The following is a 16,998-nucleotide window of genomic DNA, read 5'->3' as shown; positions in this document are numbered from 1 at the left end:
ATTGAAATTTTATATCTGGAGCAAAATTAAGTGTAGCAACACCTTACATTTTCATTGCCATTTTAAAAAAATTCCTTTCTATAATAATTTCCTTAAATATCTAATATGAAGTGACTATCTTTGGTTTATTCATTCAATGTGGATGTTTTAAACATTGGACCGAGGATTTTACATCCGATTGCAATTAGCAAATACTGTACTAATTAATGTTCTGATGCTAGTTTGTTTTAAATTCATATACTGATATTGGTGCATGTTTATTATCTGTACATTTGAAAGTCTGTAATCAATTTTTTTTTTAATCCTATGCATACTGTTTGTTTGAAAAGTTGAGAAATGAATTCCATGTACTGGCCGGTGCACAAAGGATTAATTAATCAACCTTATAAGTGCTTATCCTTGTTTTCTCTCAGGACAGAGAGAGATTATAGTAATCCTTTAGATGAAAGACATATGCTGTAATTAAATAGTTTCATGCATAAATGTCTGTAACCAAATTAATCCCTATTTTCCTATAGTCATCAATTTTATTGAAGAATCTCTAAGGCCATGAGATTTAAAAGGTTTGTGTTTTAGATACTGCAATGGGTTTTTTTTAGAATAGGAGGGGGTACAAAAAAGGGGAGGGGTTAGCCTATGTCAATTACAGATTTTTTTTTATTGTAGAATATAACCTTCATTTGATGTGTTCGGGAAGAAATAATTACTTACTGATATTTATTATTTGATTTTTCTCTTAACCGATGTATTGCTTGGATTAGACATTTAACAATTCAAATGACTATGTTTGTACCAGCTGTAATTTGACCATCGATGAACAATTATCATGTTAGACTATTTTTTTATAGTGTTAATTTCGTAATTTAGCATTTAGTAATACCAGACACTAAAAAATTTTCTGTAATTTTCAATTATCAGTGAAAATCATGAATAGGGGATTGCATTTATAATTGATAATTTTATGTTTATTTTTATAAAAAAAAGAAAGGGGAAAAAAATGTCAATACCTATAGTTCTTTTTTTTTGCATGAAAATTTCAAAATGTGGAAAATGCATATATATGACAGTATAGATGTATTGACAAAGTGAAGCAAATGAATGATGACGTGAGCTATGTCTGTTTCATCAATGTACACACAGTATATTATTTCACTCCAGTTTAATGTGTCATATGAAGCAATTTCTTTTTTTTTTTCTTGGGAAGACATCATCTTAAATATGGAAAGTACATACCGGTATATTAAAAAAAAAGAAAAAAAAAAAAAAAAAAAGCTTGTCTCCAACAAAGTCAGGATCTACAATGTCATGCAGTTAGCACTGCATTTTTATTCTCTCTGACACAAAAGAAAATATTAGTACCTTAATTATAGCACAAGTTTAAGATTTCTTTAATGCGCATGAAGGAGGGTTTTATATGGCAATTAATCAATTAAGAAGAACATTAAAATATTGTTTTAGGCAGCATGCATAATAATCTTTTTTATTGGTAACCGTATTATGTACAATGCAGTTGGCAAGATTATGAATTTATTGTGTATTGAAACACATTGTCAAGAGGTAACTTTCACAGGTATTTTTAACCTACATCTTAAAGGTTTTGGTGCAAAAGTCAAGTTACAGAGTTTTGTGTTTTGAAAATTAATAAAGCTCTATTGCAAGAGATTTAAGCCCTATTTAATACAAGTTTGGCACATGTAAAACTACACATAAACATGTTATAGGTAGTTTACAACTAATTGACATCAATTTCTTAAAATGATGATAAATGTAAGAGTTGAATAATAGTTTTTTCCCCTTTATTGGCAACAAGAAATACATAATTCAAATCAAAACTGCTGTAGAAATTTAACCAACAATGTATACAATATAATACACAGACAACTACAATTGGCAGCTATGTTTTGCAGGTAAAGACTCAGCTTGATTTAGGATCCCCCACATCATCAAATGTGAAATCCTGTTGAGCACCCAACAGTGTCTAATCCCTTTTTACAACATGCCCATTTGTAAACAACATTCAACAGTTTTCCATGTTCATCATATTGTTCTTTGATTTCCCGACCCTTGTTGTGAAACCGGCAGGCCTTTGGACCATTGTCCGAGGGCTTAAACAGTTTTTGACATCGAAGACATTGAGTGACCCCAGTGCGTACGTTTCCCTTTCGAGACGAGTAGATTTGAGATCGGAGCCGTAATTTCCACAGTGCCGATTCTTCTTGTGGTGAAGGGTAAGACTGCATCTGGTCCCCCTCTATATAAGTCCGTTCTCTTTTAACTTTAGCACTGGGGCGGAGACTTTGACGCGGACTAGCCTCGACTTGGTTAAGGTGAAACTGCGCTCCTTGGTGATCTTCATTGTACTCTTTGACAATGTCTTGTAATTTGAACAATTGATTTTTCACTCCATTCAGTTCCCTTTGAAGCCATTTGTTTTCATTTTCTTTTTCAGATAACTTACTCTGCAAAGACTCTTTCTCAAAATGAATTTTAGCTATTGCATTTTTCATGAACTTAATATCCATTTCTGAGTACTTCTTTTTAGACGGAAACTTGTCCGATATAGGTCCAAGGTCCTTGCTTTGGTCCATGTAACTAGAGATCTGTTTTAAGTGCTCGATTTTGAATTTGAGATTTTGCAGAAGTTGTTCTGTGGTGAGGTTTTCCTCGGGAATTTCCTCTACAGGTTTCCCACCATTGGTGGCCTTGCTCTCGTCGATCATGCCACAGAGATCTTGAAGAGAAGACTGCTCTGCCAATAGAATTTTGTGCTGTCTCTCAATTTCCTGCATGGCACTGTTCAGCCGATCCTTCCAATGGTTTCTCTCAGCTTGAATGGCTTTACCTGAAAATTTAAACAATCAAAGTAATGAAGGCACTGATTAGTTCAAAATAGTTGCGCATGTCTTCCGACTTTGTATGGATGCATTACTGTAAGGTTGATTTATTGAAGTCTTAAAAGGTACCGTAAAACACGGTTATAACAAAGCATCAGGGACGGGCGATTTTGCTTCGTTAAAAGCGTAATTATACCCCCGCTCCGAAAGAGAGGGGATATACTGTTTTACCCTTGTGTGTCTGTCTGTCTGTCTGTCCGTCTGTCTGTCCGTCCGTAACAAAAATTTCTGTCGCATTTATCTCAGCAACTATTTATCGCAGATGCTTGAAATTTTTACACAGTGTTTGTTAAGGCATGCCATATCGTGGGATATATTTTTGTACCAATCGAACATCGACTTCCTGTTAAATGACCACTTTGCTTATTTTTTAACCAAAATTTTCAAACAAATTTTTGTCAAAGATTTCTCAGCAACTATTTATCGCAGATGCTTAAAATTTTTACACAATATTTGTATAGGCATGCCATATCATGGGATATATTTTTGTACCAATCAGACGTCAACTTCCTGTTAAATGACGACTTTGTTTATTTTTAGCAAAAAATTTTCCAACAAATTTTTGTCAAAGAATTCTCAGCAAATATTTATCGCAGATGTTTGAAATTTTTACACAGTATTTATATAGGCATGCTATATCGTGGGATGTATTTTTGTACCAATCAGACTTCAACTTCCTGTTAAATGACGACTTTGTTTATTTTAAGCAAAAATTTTCAAACAAATTTCCGTCAAATATTTCTCAGCAACTATTTATCGCAGATGCTTGAAATTTTTACACAATATTTGTATAGGCATGCCATATCGTGGGATATATTTTTGTACCAATCAGGCGTCAACTTCCTGTTAAATGACAACTTTGTTTATTTTTAGCCAAAATTTTCAAACAAATTTCTGTCAAAGATTTCTCAGCAGCTATTTATCACAGATGCTTGAAATTTTAACACACTATTTGTTTAGGCATGCCATATTGTGGGATATATTTTTGTATCAATCACACGTCAACTTCCTGTTTAATAATGACTTAAATGTTTATTTTTAGCCAAAATTTCCAAACAAATTTTTCTCAGCAGCTATTTATCGCAGATGCTTGAAATTTTTACACAGTGTTTGTTAAGGCATGCCATATCGTGGGATATATTTTTGTGCCAATCGGACGTCATCTTCCTGTTAAATGAGTACTTTGTTTATTTTAGCCAAAATTTTCAAACAAATTTTCCTCAAAGATTTCTCAGCAGCTATTTATCGCAGATGCTTGAAATTTTAACACACTATTTGTTTAGGCATGCCATATTGTGGGATATATTTCTGTACCAATTGGGTGCCAGCTTTCTGTTAAATGTCGACTTTGCTTATTTTGCATATTCACATCAGAGCGGGGGTATCACTAGTGAGCATTAGCTCACAGATATCTTGTTCGTTATATCCATCAAGTTTACAACATGTAATATAGTCACCGGGAATGAAAATCACTTCGCTGTAAGCGTCAATTCTTTATATAAGCGTGTTCGCTATAACCGTGTTTTACTGTAAATGGAACCAAGAAAAAAAACAACCCAGTAGCAGTGATTATTAGTAAGCATGTAGAAATTAATGGCTAATTCAAGGCAAAGAAGTCCTCATAATACTATCCTTTTGCTTACTGGTACATTGTAAGTGAAATTAAATAAGGATGAAGATAACATTTATGCATCAGCATTTACCAGTATAAATATATTTATGTTTTATATCATTTTAAATGATAAAGACATTCTAAGTTTGAATTTACAAACTGCTGACATCAGAAAAATTTAAACAGTATATGGAGTACTTTAATAAATTGAATAAGCTGAAGGAGATAAAATTAAGCTGCCAATTTTTTAATTATACATTTGCACATTTGGATATACAATTCATTATGTATTGCCTCAGGTGTTCAATTTTGTTAATCAAACATGTCTTTTCATCAGATGTACCGTTTTCTATTTGTGATTATAATCTGAATTGATTGCACACAGTTCATTCCATTATAATAATTACCTTCACGACCGACTTTGATCTGAGGCCTTGCATGAATCTATATAGATTCATAGACCGATTATTTTAGTAACTTCTATTATTCATCACTACTATAAAGACCGAGAAGCTATTTTATTTCAACCTTACCAAGATCTACACATGGATTATCATGATTTTCATGTCATTTACAACTTAAAAATTACATATAAAGTGATATAAAGACACCTTACATTTCTGAAAATTTAAAATGATTTTTGGAGGTTTAACCTCCATATACTAGAATTGAAGATGTGGTTTGACTTCTATCCAGCTTATTTGTACCGATTAATTGAAGTTTTTGATACCGGTAATAAATTATTCTTTACCTGTGTAAAAGTGATATTAGATATTAAAACAACATTTTTCTTCAAAGATGATTTATTTGTCTGATATAACTATTTATATTGTTTGTTTTTAAAAAAAAAAATCATTTATATATTGTTTTAAGAGGAAATATAGATCTAAAAATTGTAGGAAATAGTGATACAGAGATCTATCTGTCTGTCAGTCCATCCATCCGTCTATCTATCTATTTATCTATTTATCTACCTATCTATCTATTTTATGAACAATATATATCCACAGGGTATTCAAACAATTAGACCATGCAAAGGCCAAGCCATAGAGTGACCCTGGGATTTATCTAACATGGAAAAATATAAAATGAAGTTGAATCATACTGTGGAATCATTATTGTTCATGGGGGACCAATGTTCGTGGTTTTCGTTGGTAACCCTTGGCCACAAATTTACATCCCCACAAATGTATAAACGAGCTAGCATTTGTTTAATACTTTATTGAAATTTTCCTAATCATTCTAACAACGAAATTACGTCCCCAAAAACCAGGAAAATGTTGGCTACCCTGTAACGAACATTGACCCCCACGAATAACAATGATTTCACAGTATTTGAATTGATATATTAATATTTAATTTAACAATATTTCTTGGTTAGGGACAATTATTTGTTTTCATCATGTATTCTCCATATGCTACATTTAATCAAGTTTATTTTTAAGAGTTAATAAAACCCATAGATATTATCGAGCACAATTAGCTCCTATGGGGACCAGTATAAATACGATGAACAGTAATCCTCTACCTAGAATATCCTGTATTGTGTCATAAGGGATTGCTCCAGATTTCCCAAAGTTAAACAGCTTTTCTACAGTGTTAAGTATGTCATCATCCACTGTGGCAATCTCGAACTCCATGGACAGCTGATCCGATGACGCTGCTGATGGAGGGAGGCGGCCATTACTTGGGGCAGGTGTTGTCATGGTTTCTCGTAAATCCACTGCCTCTGATATGCCTTTCACTGCCTCATCTTGAAAATCTCTGCAACGATAATTTATTTGGCAGTTTTATATTTAATTTCAGTAAGTCATTAGTCCTATTCCAGCTCATGTACATGTATGAATGCATCTTTAATAATTGTTTAGATCAATTTTTTTTTTCCATTCACTGATAAATGAGTGATTGAAAATACATCAAGTTGAAAAAAATTAAGGCAGAAAAACCATTAGGTATAATATCTGCAATGTGAAATTTCAGAAAATTTAGTCTATGAATTTATTCTGTAGAAGATTTTTAATTGAGATTACAGATTTGAACTCAATCAAAATCTTTGCATTTGGACCATGCATAAAGTCCCAGACATAAGATTCAACTGTCAAGAACTCAATGCTTTTCTAGATCTGCCAAGTCCTAAATGAAATAATACATACATTATCCCCCATGGATTGCTCGAGGTGGTTATAGATATTAAATCCACTACATTAAAGTTCTCAATCTATCAAATATTTTGGCACCACATATTTATATTAGCAGTGTATATATTTGTATAAGACATACAACATCCTCCAAGGTTTGAGTCTGAAAAATTAAAATTTAGACAAGTTTCCAAATTAGAATTCTCAAACATGACAATCAAAGAACTGACATCTTGTCTCTGTATTTCATTCTGAGTAGCGCTTAACTCTCCACTCACTGTAAAAAATGAATCTATTATTCATAAATCCCCTTGCGTAAAATTGCATTCAACTTCCATTAACGAAGTGCTAGTGTACATCTATGTACACAACATTCAGAGATTGTCAAAGTCTAAGGAAAAACCCCAATCTTGTATCGTAACAACAGGGACTAAGTTATTCTTTAATCTTGACAATGGGTAGATCAAACACACCGATTTGCCTGGAGATCTCCAGATAAACAGAATAACCAACTCCCAGATAACTCTGTGATTCTTGACATTTTAAATTTCTCAGCATGTCACCTATTTGTTTGTTTTAAGAACAAATCAGAAAATCAATGATTATTTCATGAAGATAAATCGTTGTTTTCCAAGGTGTTAAGACAGAAGTACAATGCGAGTTATGTTAGACTCTTTGTAAAAGCAAGCTAGGGCTTCATTAATTAGTCACGTAACATCTCTCAATAGTTTATGGTCCAAAGTGTCAGCGAGATAGCAGACTCTCTATCAGACTCTCTATCCCTTAAAACTAATTGGAATATCAAATACTATTACAAATAGATATGAATAGTTGTGTATGTATTTAATTTAATAGTTTTAATGATTCATGTTATCTCTATATTGATCTGCATACATACTCCTTTATTTATGCACTACATACCCTGGTACCTACTTACTTAGTATATACCGGTACACAGTATACAGAAATAATACTGTCTATAGAAATTTCACATAATTATAGTTAAAACTTAAGTAATAATTATTACATTTTCCTAAAAATCATACAGCTGATAATACACAAAGTTCCTTTTTCTTTATATACAAAATTTATTAATTATAAATTTTTCACTTATTTTATAAAATCAAAAATGGCATTGAAAAATTGACTAAATATAGCAAAATAATACCTAGATTTAAAATTCTGGAGATCATTCTCATAGTCCAGCACTCTGACTATTTCCATGGTGTGTAATATTTCATTATTCCTGGTTTCTAAGTTACAGTTCAACGACACTTGCAAATGTCCAGCAAACAGCGGAATGATATTGACTTAGAGCATAGTAGTTTGACGTCTTTGCTGATCAATTAATGGGCGGATTATATCAGACAATATGCTCTGTAATTTTCGTTGGGTGTTTACTTTTTGGGACTTTAATTAACTTAAAAACCATAGTTTTCTTAATCAATGCTACAACCTTACTGTCAGTTTGAAAGTGAATCTAATTATAGTACACTTTCACTACAAAATGGGACATTTTCCGAAGTCTTGAGGTCAGACTGCATGAGGTCCTTTTAAATTATATCAGATTATTTGGGAGTCATTAAACAGATTTGATGCGCAATTGATATATTTGAAGAGAGGCATGAAAGAAGTGATGAGCTGCGAATTTGATTTCCACTTACCCGAAAACTTGCCCTCAGACGACTTCAAACTCCTATGGTCTACGAGTTAGTAAAGTTTGTACTGCACTGTAATATGCAAGTATTGTTTCACCCGACATATGCTTGGGTCGAGGCATGCTTGCGGCATTATAAGACATTTAAACAGGATTAACAATGCTCTAGTTCATTAATCTTTCCAAAAGATTTGCTGATCCGTTTGTAAGCCATGGAACAATATCAGCTTTTTAGAGACTAGGCGATATAGGCAGCTGTGGTAAATTATTTTCTGGGGTGTGAAAAAAGATTTCTTTGAAATTACTCTGTCCAGGGGCCTTAAAGTTTAAATGCTGCTACATCTGAAGGAAATCTTGTTAGCATTAAAATCCAACAGACCATGACACATACACTTAGTTTCAACTTTCATTTTATCCATTTCGTTTTTTCGATGACAAGAATTAAATGAAATGCACTTTGGGAAAGGTTTTTTTTTTTGGTATTCTTGTAAGCAAATACAATTAAAGCTTATAAAGGCTGGGCCACTTCCATTGAACTAAATGTAAAATACAAGCACCCACAGAGTGCCTTTTGGTAAAGGTTGTGCAGTGATCTTGAACCATGTTTCTAGGTTAATTAAAGCTAAAGGTCATAGCAGAATTATATGAAAAATCCTTGTCCGGAGCATATTTTCTCTCCCTTTGGTCCAATCTGGCTCAATTTTCACTCACAGAATGCCTATGGTCAAAGGATGAACAATGACCTTGAACGAAGTTTGTAGATCAAGGGTCAAGGTCATATTTGATCATGCAAAAACTCTTTCAGAGCATATAAATTCACCACTTTGAATGAGCCTTATTTGGCTTATACTTCACATTAACAGAGCTTTTGAGTAATGGGTGTGCAGTTACCTTGAACCAAGTTTCAAGGTCAAATGTGAAGGTCATAGCAGAATTATATATCCTTATAAATGTAATCCTTATATAAATGAAAATATCAAAAAATGCACATATGTAAGGGGTAATGAGATTGAATTTAAAGTTTTATGTCAGCTGAAAAATTTCTAAGTTATATGTCAATGTCAAAGCAAAATTCTCTGAAATGCTTTTCATCCTATTGTCCATTATTTTAGTGGGGCCCTTTGAGATGGTCACCATCTCAATGTTGTATAGTTGCAATCTACATTGACTCATGATCTCAATAATGTCTTTGAAACATTTAAGGGCACTTCATTCTAGTTAAAAACATTTTTTTTTTCAAGTCAACAATTGAAAATACATGTATTTATTTGAACACAGTGTATGTTAATTTTCTTGTGATTATATTTATATTGTCTTTTTTTGAGATAGTAAATGTGATAAGTTTGCAAGATTTTGTTATGTTATGTCAGCAAAAATGACATGTTAGAAAAAAATAAATCTATGATGATGGTCAAATAGAAAAATTAGCTTAAAATACCATTTTTTGTAAATCACAAAAAATGGACTAATTATTTATATTCTAAGAATTCACAAGAAGTATGCTAAGTTTATGATTTTAGGTGACATGCTTTAATTACTGATTATACATTTTAAATATCTTTACTACAATTTAGCTTTTGTTAACACCAACATACTAACACACTTGAAAATTAAGTAATGCTTTATTGTTGCCTAATAGAAAAATACATGTACATGTAATTTTAATAAATATCTACCCGTACTTTTACTTATCAACTGGGCATGCCAATTGCTTTGTACCAAAAGTTCTCTCTTGAAAAGACACTAATCGATTATTTCAATTTTAGTTTTGCTGTTCTGAAATCAAGAAAGACTGCAGATTGCACTTTCATGTAAATTAAACCTTTGGACATGTATACACTGATTGTAAGGAGAAGTGGAGTGAAATGATTTTTGTATTATCTAAAAGATGAATTCAGCCAATTATGTGATTTCTCAGTAAAAATTCTTACCCTTTACAGTAAGGCTGATCGGTTCCTTCTAAATTATCCATGATCTCTCTATAATTACAGCACAGTGAACTCCACAATCTTGAAGGCAATCACCAACAAAAAGTGCTATACCATGTTCTCTCGACTTGATCATAATTATCCAAATTAAGATTTAGTAGAAAAGAGTTTGATGTCTATGTACGGTAAGTCGTCTAGTAAAGGTTCAGAGAGTGAAAGAATTAACTTGACGTTCCTGATAGACTACAAAGATAGATCCCCGCAGGTTTCTGTTCAGGCATAAATACTCGATCAGTGATCTCCTCTGTAGTGTGCGGGAAATGACATCAGGCTTTTGCTGTCAGAATATTGGGCCTTTTTGAGTGTAATATAAGTGTACCAACCAAAGCATTGAACTTGATTTGCATAGACAATTTGATTAAGGCTGTGCGATAGCTTTGATTTTTTCCATAGAGGCTTTTAATTTTGTTTACATACCTACATTTTGCATTGTTGATGGGTATTTAACATTTTTAAAAGCCTGTTGTTGCACACCTCTAGGCTCTGCTCTGGTTTGTTAGCCATATATAAGAGGAATAGTTCTATTTGATTTCTTTCTACCTTCATTTGTAAGGATAAATTTAGATATATAGATTATGGCAATATTAGCTTTAAATTTTCTGAATTATCAACTGATTGGCAGTTCCAAATACAGGTAATAAAGAATTTTAAAGTTGTTTTGTAAAGCATTTCCTCTTTATTAAAAGATGAACTTTTCACCAAATTTTGGCCTTTTCCCCCAAATATTTTCTCAGGATTGATGCTAATGCATGTAAATATTAAATTAGACATTATGATATTTGTATTTGTTAAAATGATTCCTACAATAAAATTATTGTGTGAAGTTAAAATAAGTTTCACATATGTCAAGTTAATAGCTAGATGCTTTATAAATACATGCATGTATGTATTAACCTGTAAAGAGAACATTATTGCATCATTAAACAACTAGCTTCCATGCAATTATCAGTGGTAACTAATGATTTGATGTCACCCAATTAAAGGTCAGATACTGGTCAGAAAGTACATTTATCAATTTCCTTCTTTTAACAAGATATAAGTTATAGGGTAATAGTCAAGACCTGAGAATGACCTACCTACATTATGTCAGTAAATATAGCCGAGGATGAGAAATGGATAAAATAAAGGAATGTTTGAAGAGACTACATATACAGTAAAACAAGGTTAAAGCAAACATGCTTATAATGATTTGATGCTTACAGCAAAGTGATTTTTCATTCCTTGTGACTTAATTACATGTTTTAAAGTTGACAGATATAATGAATTTCACTTATAACGAAGAAAAATCGCATGTTCTTGGCACTTCATTATAAGCTTGTTTAACTGTTTTATCATCTGCATTTTAAATGGATTCTCTTCCTTGGATATTTTTTTTTGGGGGGGGGGGGGGTCATGATGTTCTTTTTAAAACAATATACCAACTTTAACCTGTCATTGTTATTATGAATATTTCACTTAAGTTTGATAATAGCTGAAGATTTTTTATTTTTAAATTTCTGTCTTCCTGTGTTGGCCTTTTGGTTTTTGAATTCTTACTGATAGATTCCAAGTGCATATGCCATCATGCCAAAACAGAACAGACCAGACCTAAATATACATCTTGAATCAACTTTTCATGGAAAGTAAATTCAAGGCATAGACAGAGATTATAAGTCAATCAGATGAGTTCAATATCACAGTTGGAGTTGACACAGTTTAAGAAACCCCTCCATGTTCGAGGACCCAGTAAGGGGCCAATTAGCTAAGTTTAAATTTTAAGACATTCGCTGGCATCATGATAAATTAAGAGGGCTTGATGGCCGTGGCCATTTTTAAGCTTATACATTTACTTTCTACTTTTTATACAATGAGATTTGTATAAAAATATAGAAAAATGTTCAAATTTTAAAGCTAAAGTATTTGGATTTTTCTTCACTAAATAGTTTAAGGCAGATCTGATGGTTGGTTTGTTGAGCATCCAGCCTCCATAAAGAATTTTAATGGGACAAAAAACAACATAAAATGAATCAATCTAACATATACAGCTGTAGATGTGAAGTAAGGGCATAAGATATACGTGCAAACATGTATACTAAGGAGCCCAATCATAAGTTCATTGTGATTATAATTATTTTATGTTAAAATATGATAAAGTCATGTTAAATATTTTTGGTCTCAAGTGATTCTTTAAAAAATGAATTTATGAATCAGATGTTATATATTATATATAAATAGTAAGAATAACCTACCCCACTTCCCCACACACACACACCACTCCCACCCTACCCCTACCCCCCCCCCCCCCCCCCAAAAAAAAAAAAAAAAATCACACATTGGTACTAAGGTGTTAGGGCAAATATCTAGATATTTGAAATCAATAGGATTTGAGTTGGGACAATATGTCAGATGGTTTGAAAGATGATGGTAATGGGAAAACTGTGTTTATCCAATCTCTCATATCAAGTCTTATTGGTGTTTGACTAACTGCAGTTTGGTCAACTATGTTGGATGAGTCAACAAATGTCAGTAGCAAGCTGGCAAATGAATCCTTCATTGTTTCACTGATGATATTGATGGATGTTATACAGGCGATGAAAAAATATGAAATTAATGGTTTTTGCGGGGGGCGGGGGGTTATTCAGTTGTTTATTTAACAGATAGATTTTATTTCTTTAAATTCATATTTTCCTGATTATTTCTAGGTTATATAAGGTCTCTTAATAACCTTCAACAAATTTTCGGTTGTATTAATAGATTTAAAATCTTTTTACTAGCTACCTAGCTTTAAAGTACATGTATGTGAATTTTACTTGGATCTTGATGGTAGAACAACATTGATCTGCTATTAAAAGTTTCGGGAGGTGACATGCAGGCAAGCTATTGCTTAAATCACCGGCCCTCCTTCACTGTGTGTTGTCTGTTAACAGTCTTTTTTTGAAATTGTTCAGTTCTCAACCGAAAACTGTAATCTTGTTCATTTTTGGTTATAATGTAAAATCTGTCAGAGAAAGGTTTTACGTGAATATCTGTAATGATCTTCAATAATATTTCAATGCATAATGCTGCATGCTGATGTTGATTTTTGTCTGATTTATTTCATTGTTAATCGTATAATTCAGAGGCTGTGTAAATTTACACGCATTTAGATGTACATTATACGCACCTATGATACAACTTAATTTTATTCAGGCATTATTGAATATGAATTGTATATAATAGCATTGAGCATGTCTTGTAATATGCATATTTTCAAAGCCCCCCACCCCCAATAATCATCCTACTTTTATGTCGAGCTCTGTAACGAAGCCAGGATTTAATTATCTGATCTGATCAATTATCTCCCCTTTTTCACACAGTAGTGGAAAGGAAAGGTTGATAATTTAAGGAGCTGAAAATCATTTCAAATTTTCAAAATAATTTTGGCAGCACTTACCCGGTACAATGTAATAGGGCATTTATGCAAAATAAGTATCACAGCCGAAAGCAGTTATATTTATTTTGCTTGATGATATAATTTTAGATTGATTGGAATAGATTTAAAAAAAATTTCGTGCCTGCAGCCATTAGACCTGTGGTTTACCACGAGAACAATATTTATACACATGCAGAGAGCCTATCCAATGTAGTAGAAGTTCCTCAGATGAAGCAATCCTGCTAATATAATATTTTAGGCATTGTAAATTAATTGCCAAAAGGATAATATCAAGAAATTTAATTACCAAAATGGTAATTAATTAGAAATTTAATTACCAAAATGGTAATTAATTAAGGAAGATTGAAGTCTATGGAGAAATTAAATTGAAAACGTTAAGCTTTATGCAAAGAGCACCAGTAAATCCTGCAGTAAAACGATGTATTTTATACTCGGAAGTAAAGTTTCATTTAATGAACTATTTTTTACCTAATAAAATTTGTTAAATTTTCTATTATATTATAAAAATATAGAAAATAAAGGACAACAACTTCTTAGGGACAGATCTATTGCTTTTTTCATTTTATGAAATAAATTGATACTACATGTAATGGTAAATTGAGATGTTCATTACTAATCAGTTGCAAGTTGCAATTATAAGTTGATTTTAAAATGCTCTCTTTAACATCGTTGCAGTTTATGAGACTAGATCTTTCAAAAAATTATGATTCAATGCTTAATTGTCAATCTACAGTATTAAAGCTTTAGACTCAATTATAAATTGATACTACATGTAATGGTAAATTAAGATGTTCATTACTAATCAGTTGCAAGTTGCAATTATAAGTTGATTTTAAAATGCTCTCTTTAACATCGTTGCAGTTTATGAGACAAGATCTTTCAAAAAATTATGATTCAATGCTTAATTGTCAATCTACAGTATTAAAGCTTTAGACTCAATTATTGTGCATAATTATATATGTGTGTATGCAAGCACAGAAGTAATTATTGAATCCAAGGTAAATATCATCAATCCTACAATGCATGAACTTATATAAATTTTACAATTCAAATGACAGACATATCACACTACAGTTCCTTGAGCTACTGATTGGTCATCTTGTAAAGTTGTATGGACGTACTCTTTGAAGCAGGAAGCAATTGACCAACTTACCTGGAAGATTGGATCATTTTGTCTTCCTGAAGCAGTCTTTTGCTGTTCATTCTGATATTCCATAACCGTGCTGCCATATGGCGTAATTCCACAAGGATATCAGTTATTCTGATTTACAATGCAGGATTTTATATCCTTCTTGCTATGATCAATAGTTGCCGTGCTTTCTCAATTTCTTTTCTCTGCATGTCGCAAAAAACTGGGTGTGTTTCAATCAATCTGAAGTTCATTTGCAAAGTTTCATTTTAGAGTTCATTTGCTTTCGGTTTCTGCAAATCTGAAGTTCATTTTCTAGGCTTCTATCTGATGTGCGTTTGCAAATTAAGTTTCAGTCAGAATTCATTTGCATTAAGGTTCCTTTCTACAGTTCATTTGCATGGTTTTCAAATGAAAAGGAAGAAGTGTCAAGTGGGAGTGATTTTCATTCAGGAGCCAGTTCAAAGAAATTTCTAACTTTTTACAGCCATGGCAAAGGAAAAATTTCCTTTTCTTTTAGATTCAAAGAATTTTGATGTACATGTACACTATATGTATATGCTTGCAGTTGGAAACATTTTATCTTTTGGTGATTTCAATATGGAAAAAAAAATAACTTTAACAGGTGTCAGTCCATGCATTTAGTCAAAAGACAAAAAAATCTATTGTAAGTTATATTAGAAAATCCAAATGGTCATTTGCTGGGGTGAATAGGCATTAAAGAGATATTAACCTTTTGCTAGTTCAAATTTTTATTGCGCCATAAAATCTTAAAATAATAAAGGGAATGATGCATAGACATGAAAACTCGTCTTTTTATGCCAATAATTGAACCAACATTGGCAGAATTAATCCAGCATGATGCAAATTTATCCTGAAATCACCTTTGTCATATAACCTTTTTGGTTTATAATTAAGGTCACAGAGCAGAGTACCGTAGTGACATTACAAAACTCCAAAAGATAATTCAAAATTAATATTGTTGGTCAGTTTATATAACTGCTTGCTTGTTTGTTTTCTAGAATAATTGGATTTATTTGAAGATCCCTTATTTTTGTACTGTTCTGAAGTAACCAATCACCTTAATTAAGCTAGCACTTATATAGATGAATAATGCCTAACAAGTATCAAAGAATCCATATTTGTAATATATGCATTTGGCCTAAACTGCATAAAGTAAAGAAATTCATCATCTATTGAAGACATCAACTTCAAAAAATTGCAGTTCTATAAGGTTTGCATGTTTAGCGTTGGGAGTATTCTTTGACGTGTAAGCTCTGACGTAGGAAAGTCAATATAATGTCTCTGCTTCTGACGGCAAGTCAAAAAAATCTTAATGAAGATGTAATGCACTGTTACTTTTATTTCACCTTTTCAGGATGAAGGTTCATCGCAAACAAGATAATTAAATTACCAATATAGGGTAAATATGTCGGTATTTACATTATTTTTTTTTTTCCTGAAGTAGAGGTCTTTAAACTAGATTTAGTGTTATGAAGGTAATTATCTATATTTCTAGATTTATATGAGTGTTTATTAATTAGCTTATAATCACAACATTTGCTGTTCATGGCACATTCAAGTAGTCAAATCATCTTGTTTTGTTCCCAAGTCGCAGGCCATTACAGAATTGTTTGACACTGTAATGGACAAGGTTTTATTCAAACATTCAGTGTAGGTATGAACCATCCTTATATAGGAGTAAAGTTTCAAAATGGTTCAAGAAAATGGCCTGGGGTAGGGGGAATGGGAATAGAATAGTACAAATGCTCATTTGGTTTAGTCATGAAATACAAGTTGAAATAAAAAAAATTCCAATAATAAAGTTTGCAAGGACACAATTTATAAGGATATGTTTAGTTTTGAATATTTTAACAATTTTATTCATTAAACAAAGTGCATTATTTAAATGCTTTATTCAACTTTATCTGCCACAAATTTATGAATTTGTATTATTTTTCTAAAACGTTCAATTGTTGGGATACAAAATGATATTTTAAATGTAAAGTACGTACTTGGGTCATCTCGCTACAATTTTGTTGATTGAAATCTGTCATTTTCCTTTAGACTATAATTAGATTATCATAAAAGTATGGAGCACAGACCCACTCTATAAAAGAAAAGGCATTGAATTTCTAATAAAGAACACTATTTGGATGTTTTCATAT

General features: G+C 32.0%; 2 protein-coding genes across 5 annotated transcripts in view; one reads left to right on the top strand and one right to left on the bottom strand.

Moving 5' to 3' along the window:
* Window positions 1–16,998, top strand: part of LOC105328942 (coiled-coil domain-containing protein 73) — a 131,031-nt gene that overhangs the window by 94,528 nt on the left and 19,505 nt on the right. The gene's annotated exons all lie outside the window — the stretch shown is intronic.
* Window positions 1,780–15,009, bottom strand: LOC105341062 (girdin). 4 transcript variants are annotated; one of them, XM_011447398.4, is made up of 3 exons: window positions 14,855–15,009; window positions 6,035–6,270; window positions 1,780–2,842 (listed from the first exon to the last, which is right to left on the bottom strand). In XM_011447398.4, the coding sequence occupies exons 1-3, from the start codon at window positions 14,929–14,931 to the stop codon at window positions 1,944–1,946; spliced, it is 1,212 nt and encodes a 403-aa protein (XP_011445700.2). In that variant the 5' UTR covers window positions 14,932–15,009; the 3' UTR covers window positions 1,780–1,943. The 4 variants fall into 4 exon arrangements, with proteins under 4 accessions (XP_011445700.2, XP_011445861.1, XP_011445945.1 ...); XM_011447559.4 differs by lacking the exon at window positions 14,855–15,009 and adding an exon at window positions 10,233–10,596; XM_011447643.4 differs by lacking the exon at window positions 14,855–15,009 and adding an exon at window positions 8,309–8,679.

This window comes from Magallana gigas, chromosome 5 (genome assembly GCF_963853765.1).
Source record: "Magallana gigas chromosome 5, xbMagGiga1.1, whole genome shotgun sequence".
Classification (NCBI taxonomy): domain Eukaryota; kingdom Metazoa; phylum Mollusca; class Bivalvia; order Ostreida; family Ostreidae; genus Magallana; species Magallana gigas.
Note: the sequence above shows the minus strand (reverse complement) of the source record. Positions and strands in the feature narration are given on the sequence as shown.

Bases quoted from the DNA above. Each gene is read 5' to 3' on its own strand.
- LOC105341062 (XM_011447398.4), bottom strand. From the start codon at position 14,931: ATGGCAGCACGGTTATGGAATATCAGAATGAACAGCAAAAGACTGCTT. The intron at 6,271-14,854 runs GTAAGTTGGTCA...TTATCGTTGCAG, and splicing joins AAAATGATCCAATCTTCCAG to AGATTTTCAAGATGAGGCAG. The intron at 2,843-6,034 runs GTAGAGGATTAC...TTAAATTTTCAG, and splicing joins CACAATACAGGATATTCTAG to GTAAAGCCATTCAAGCTGAG.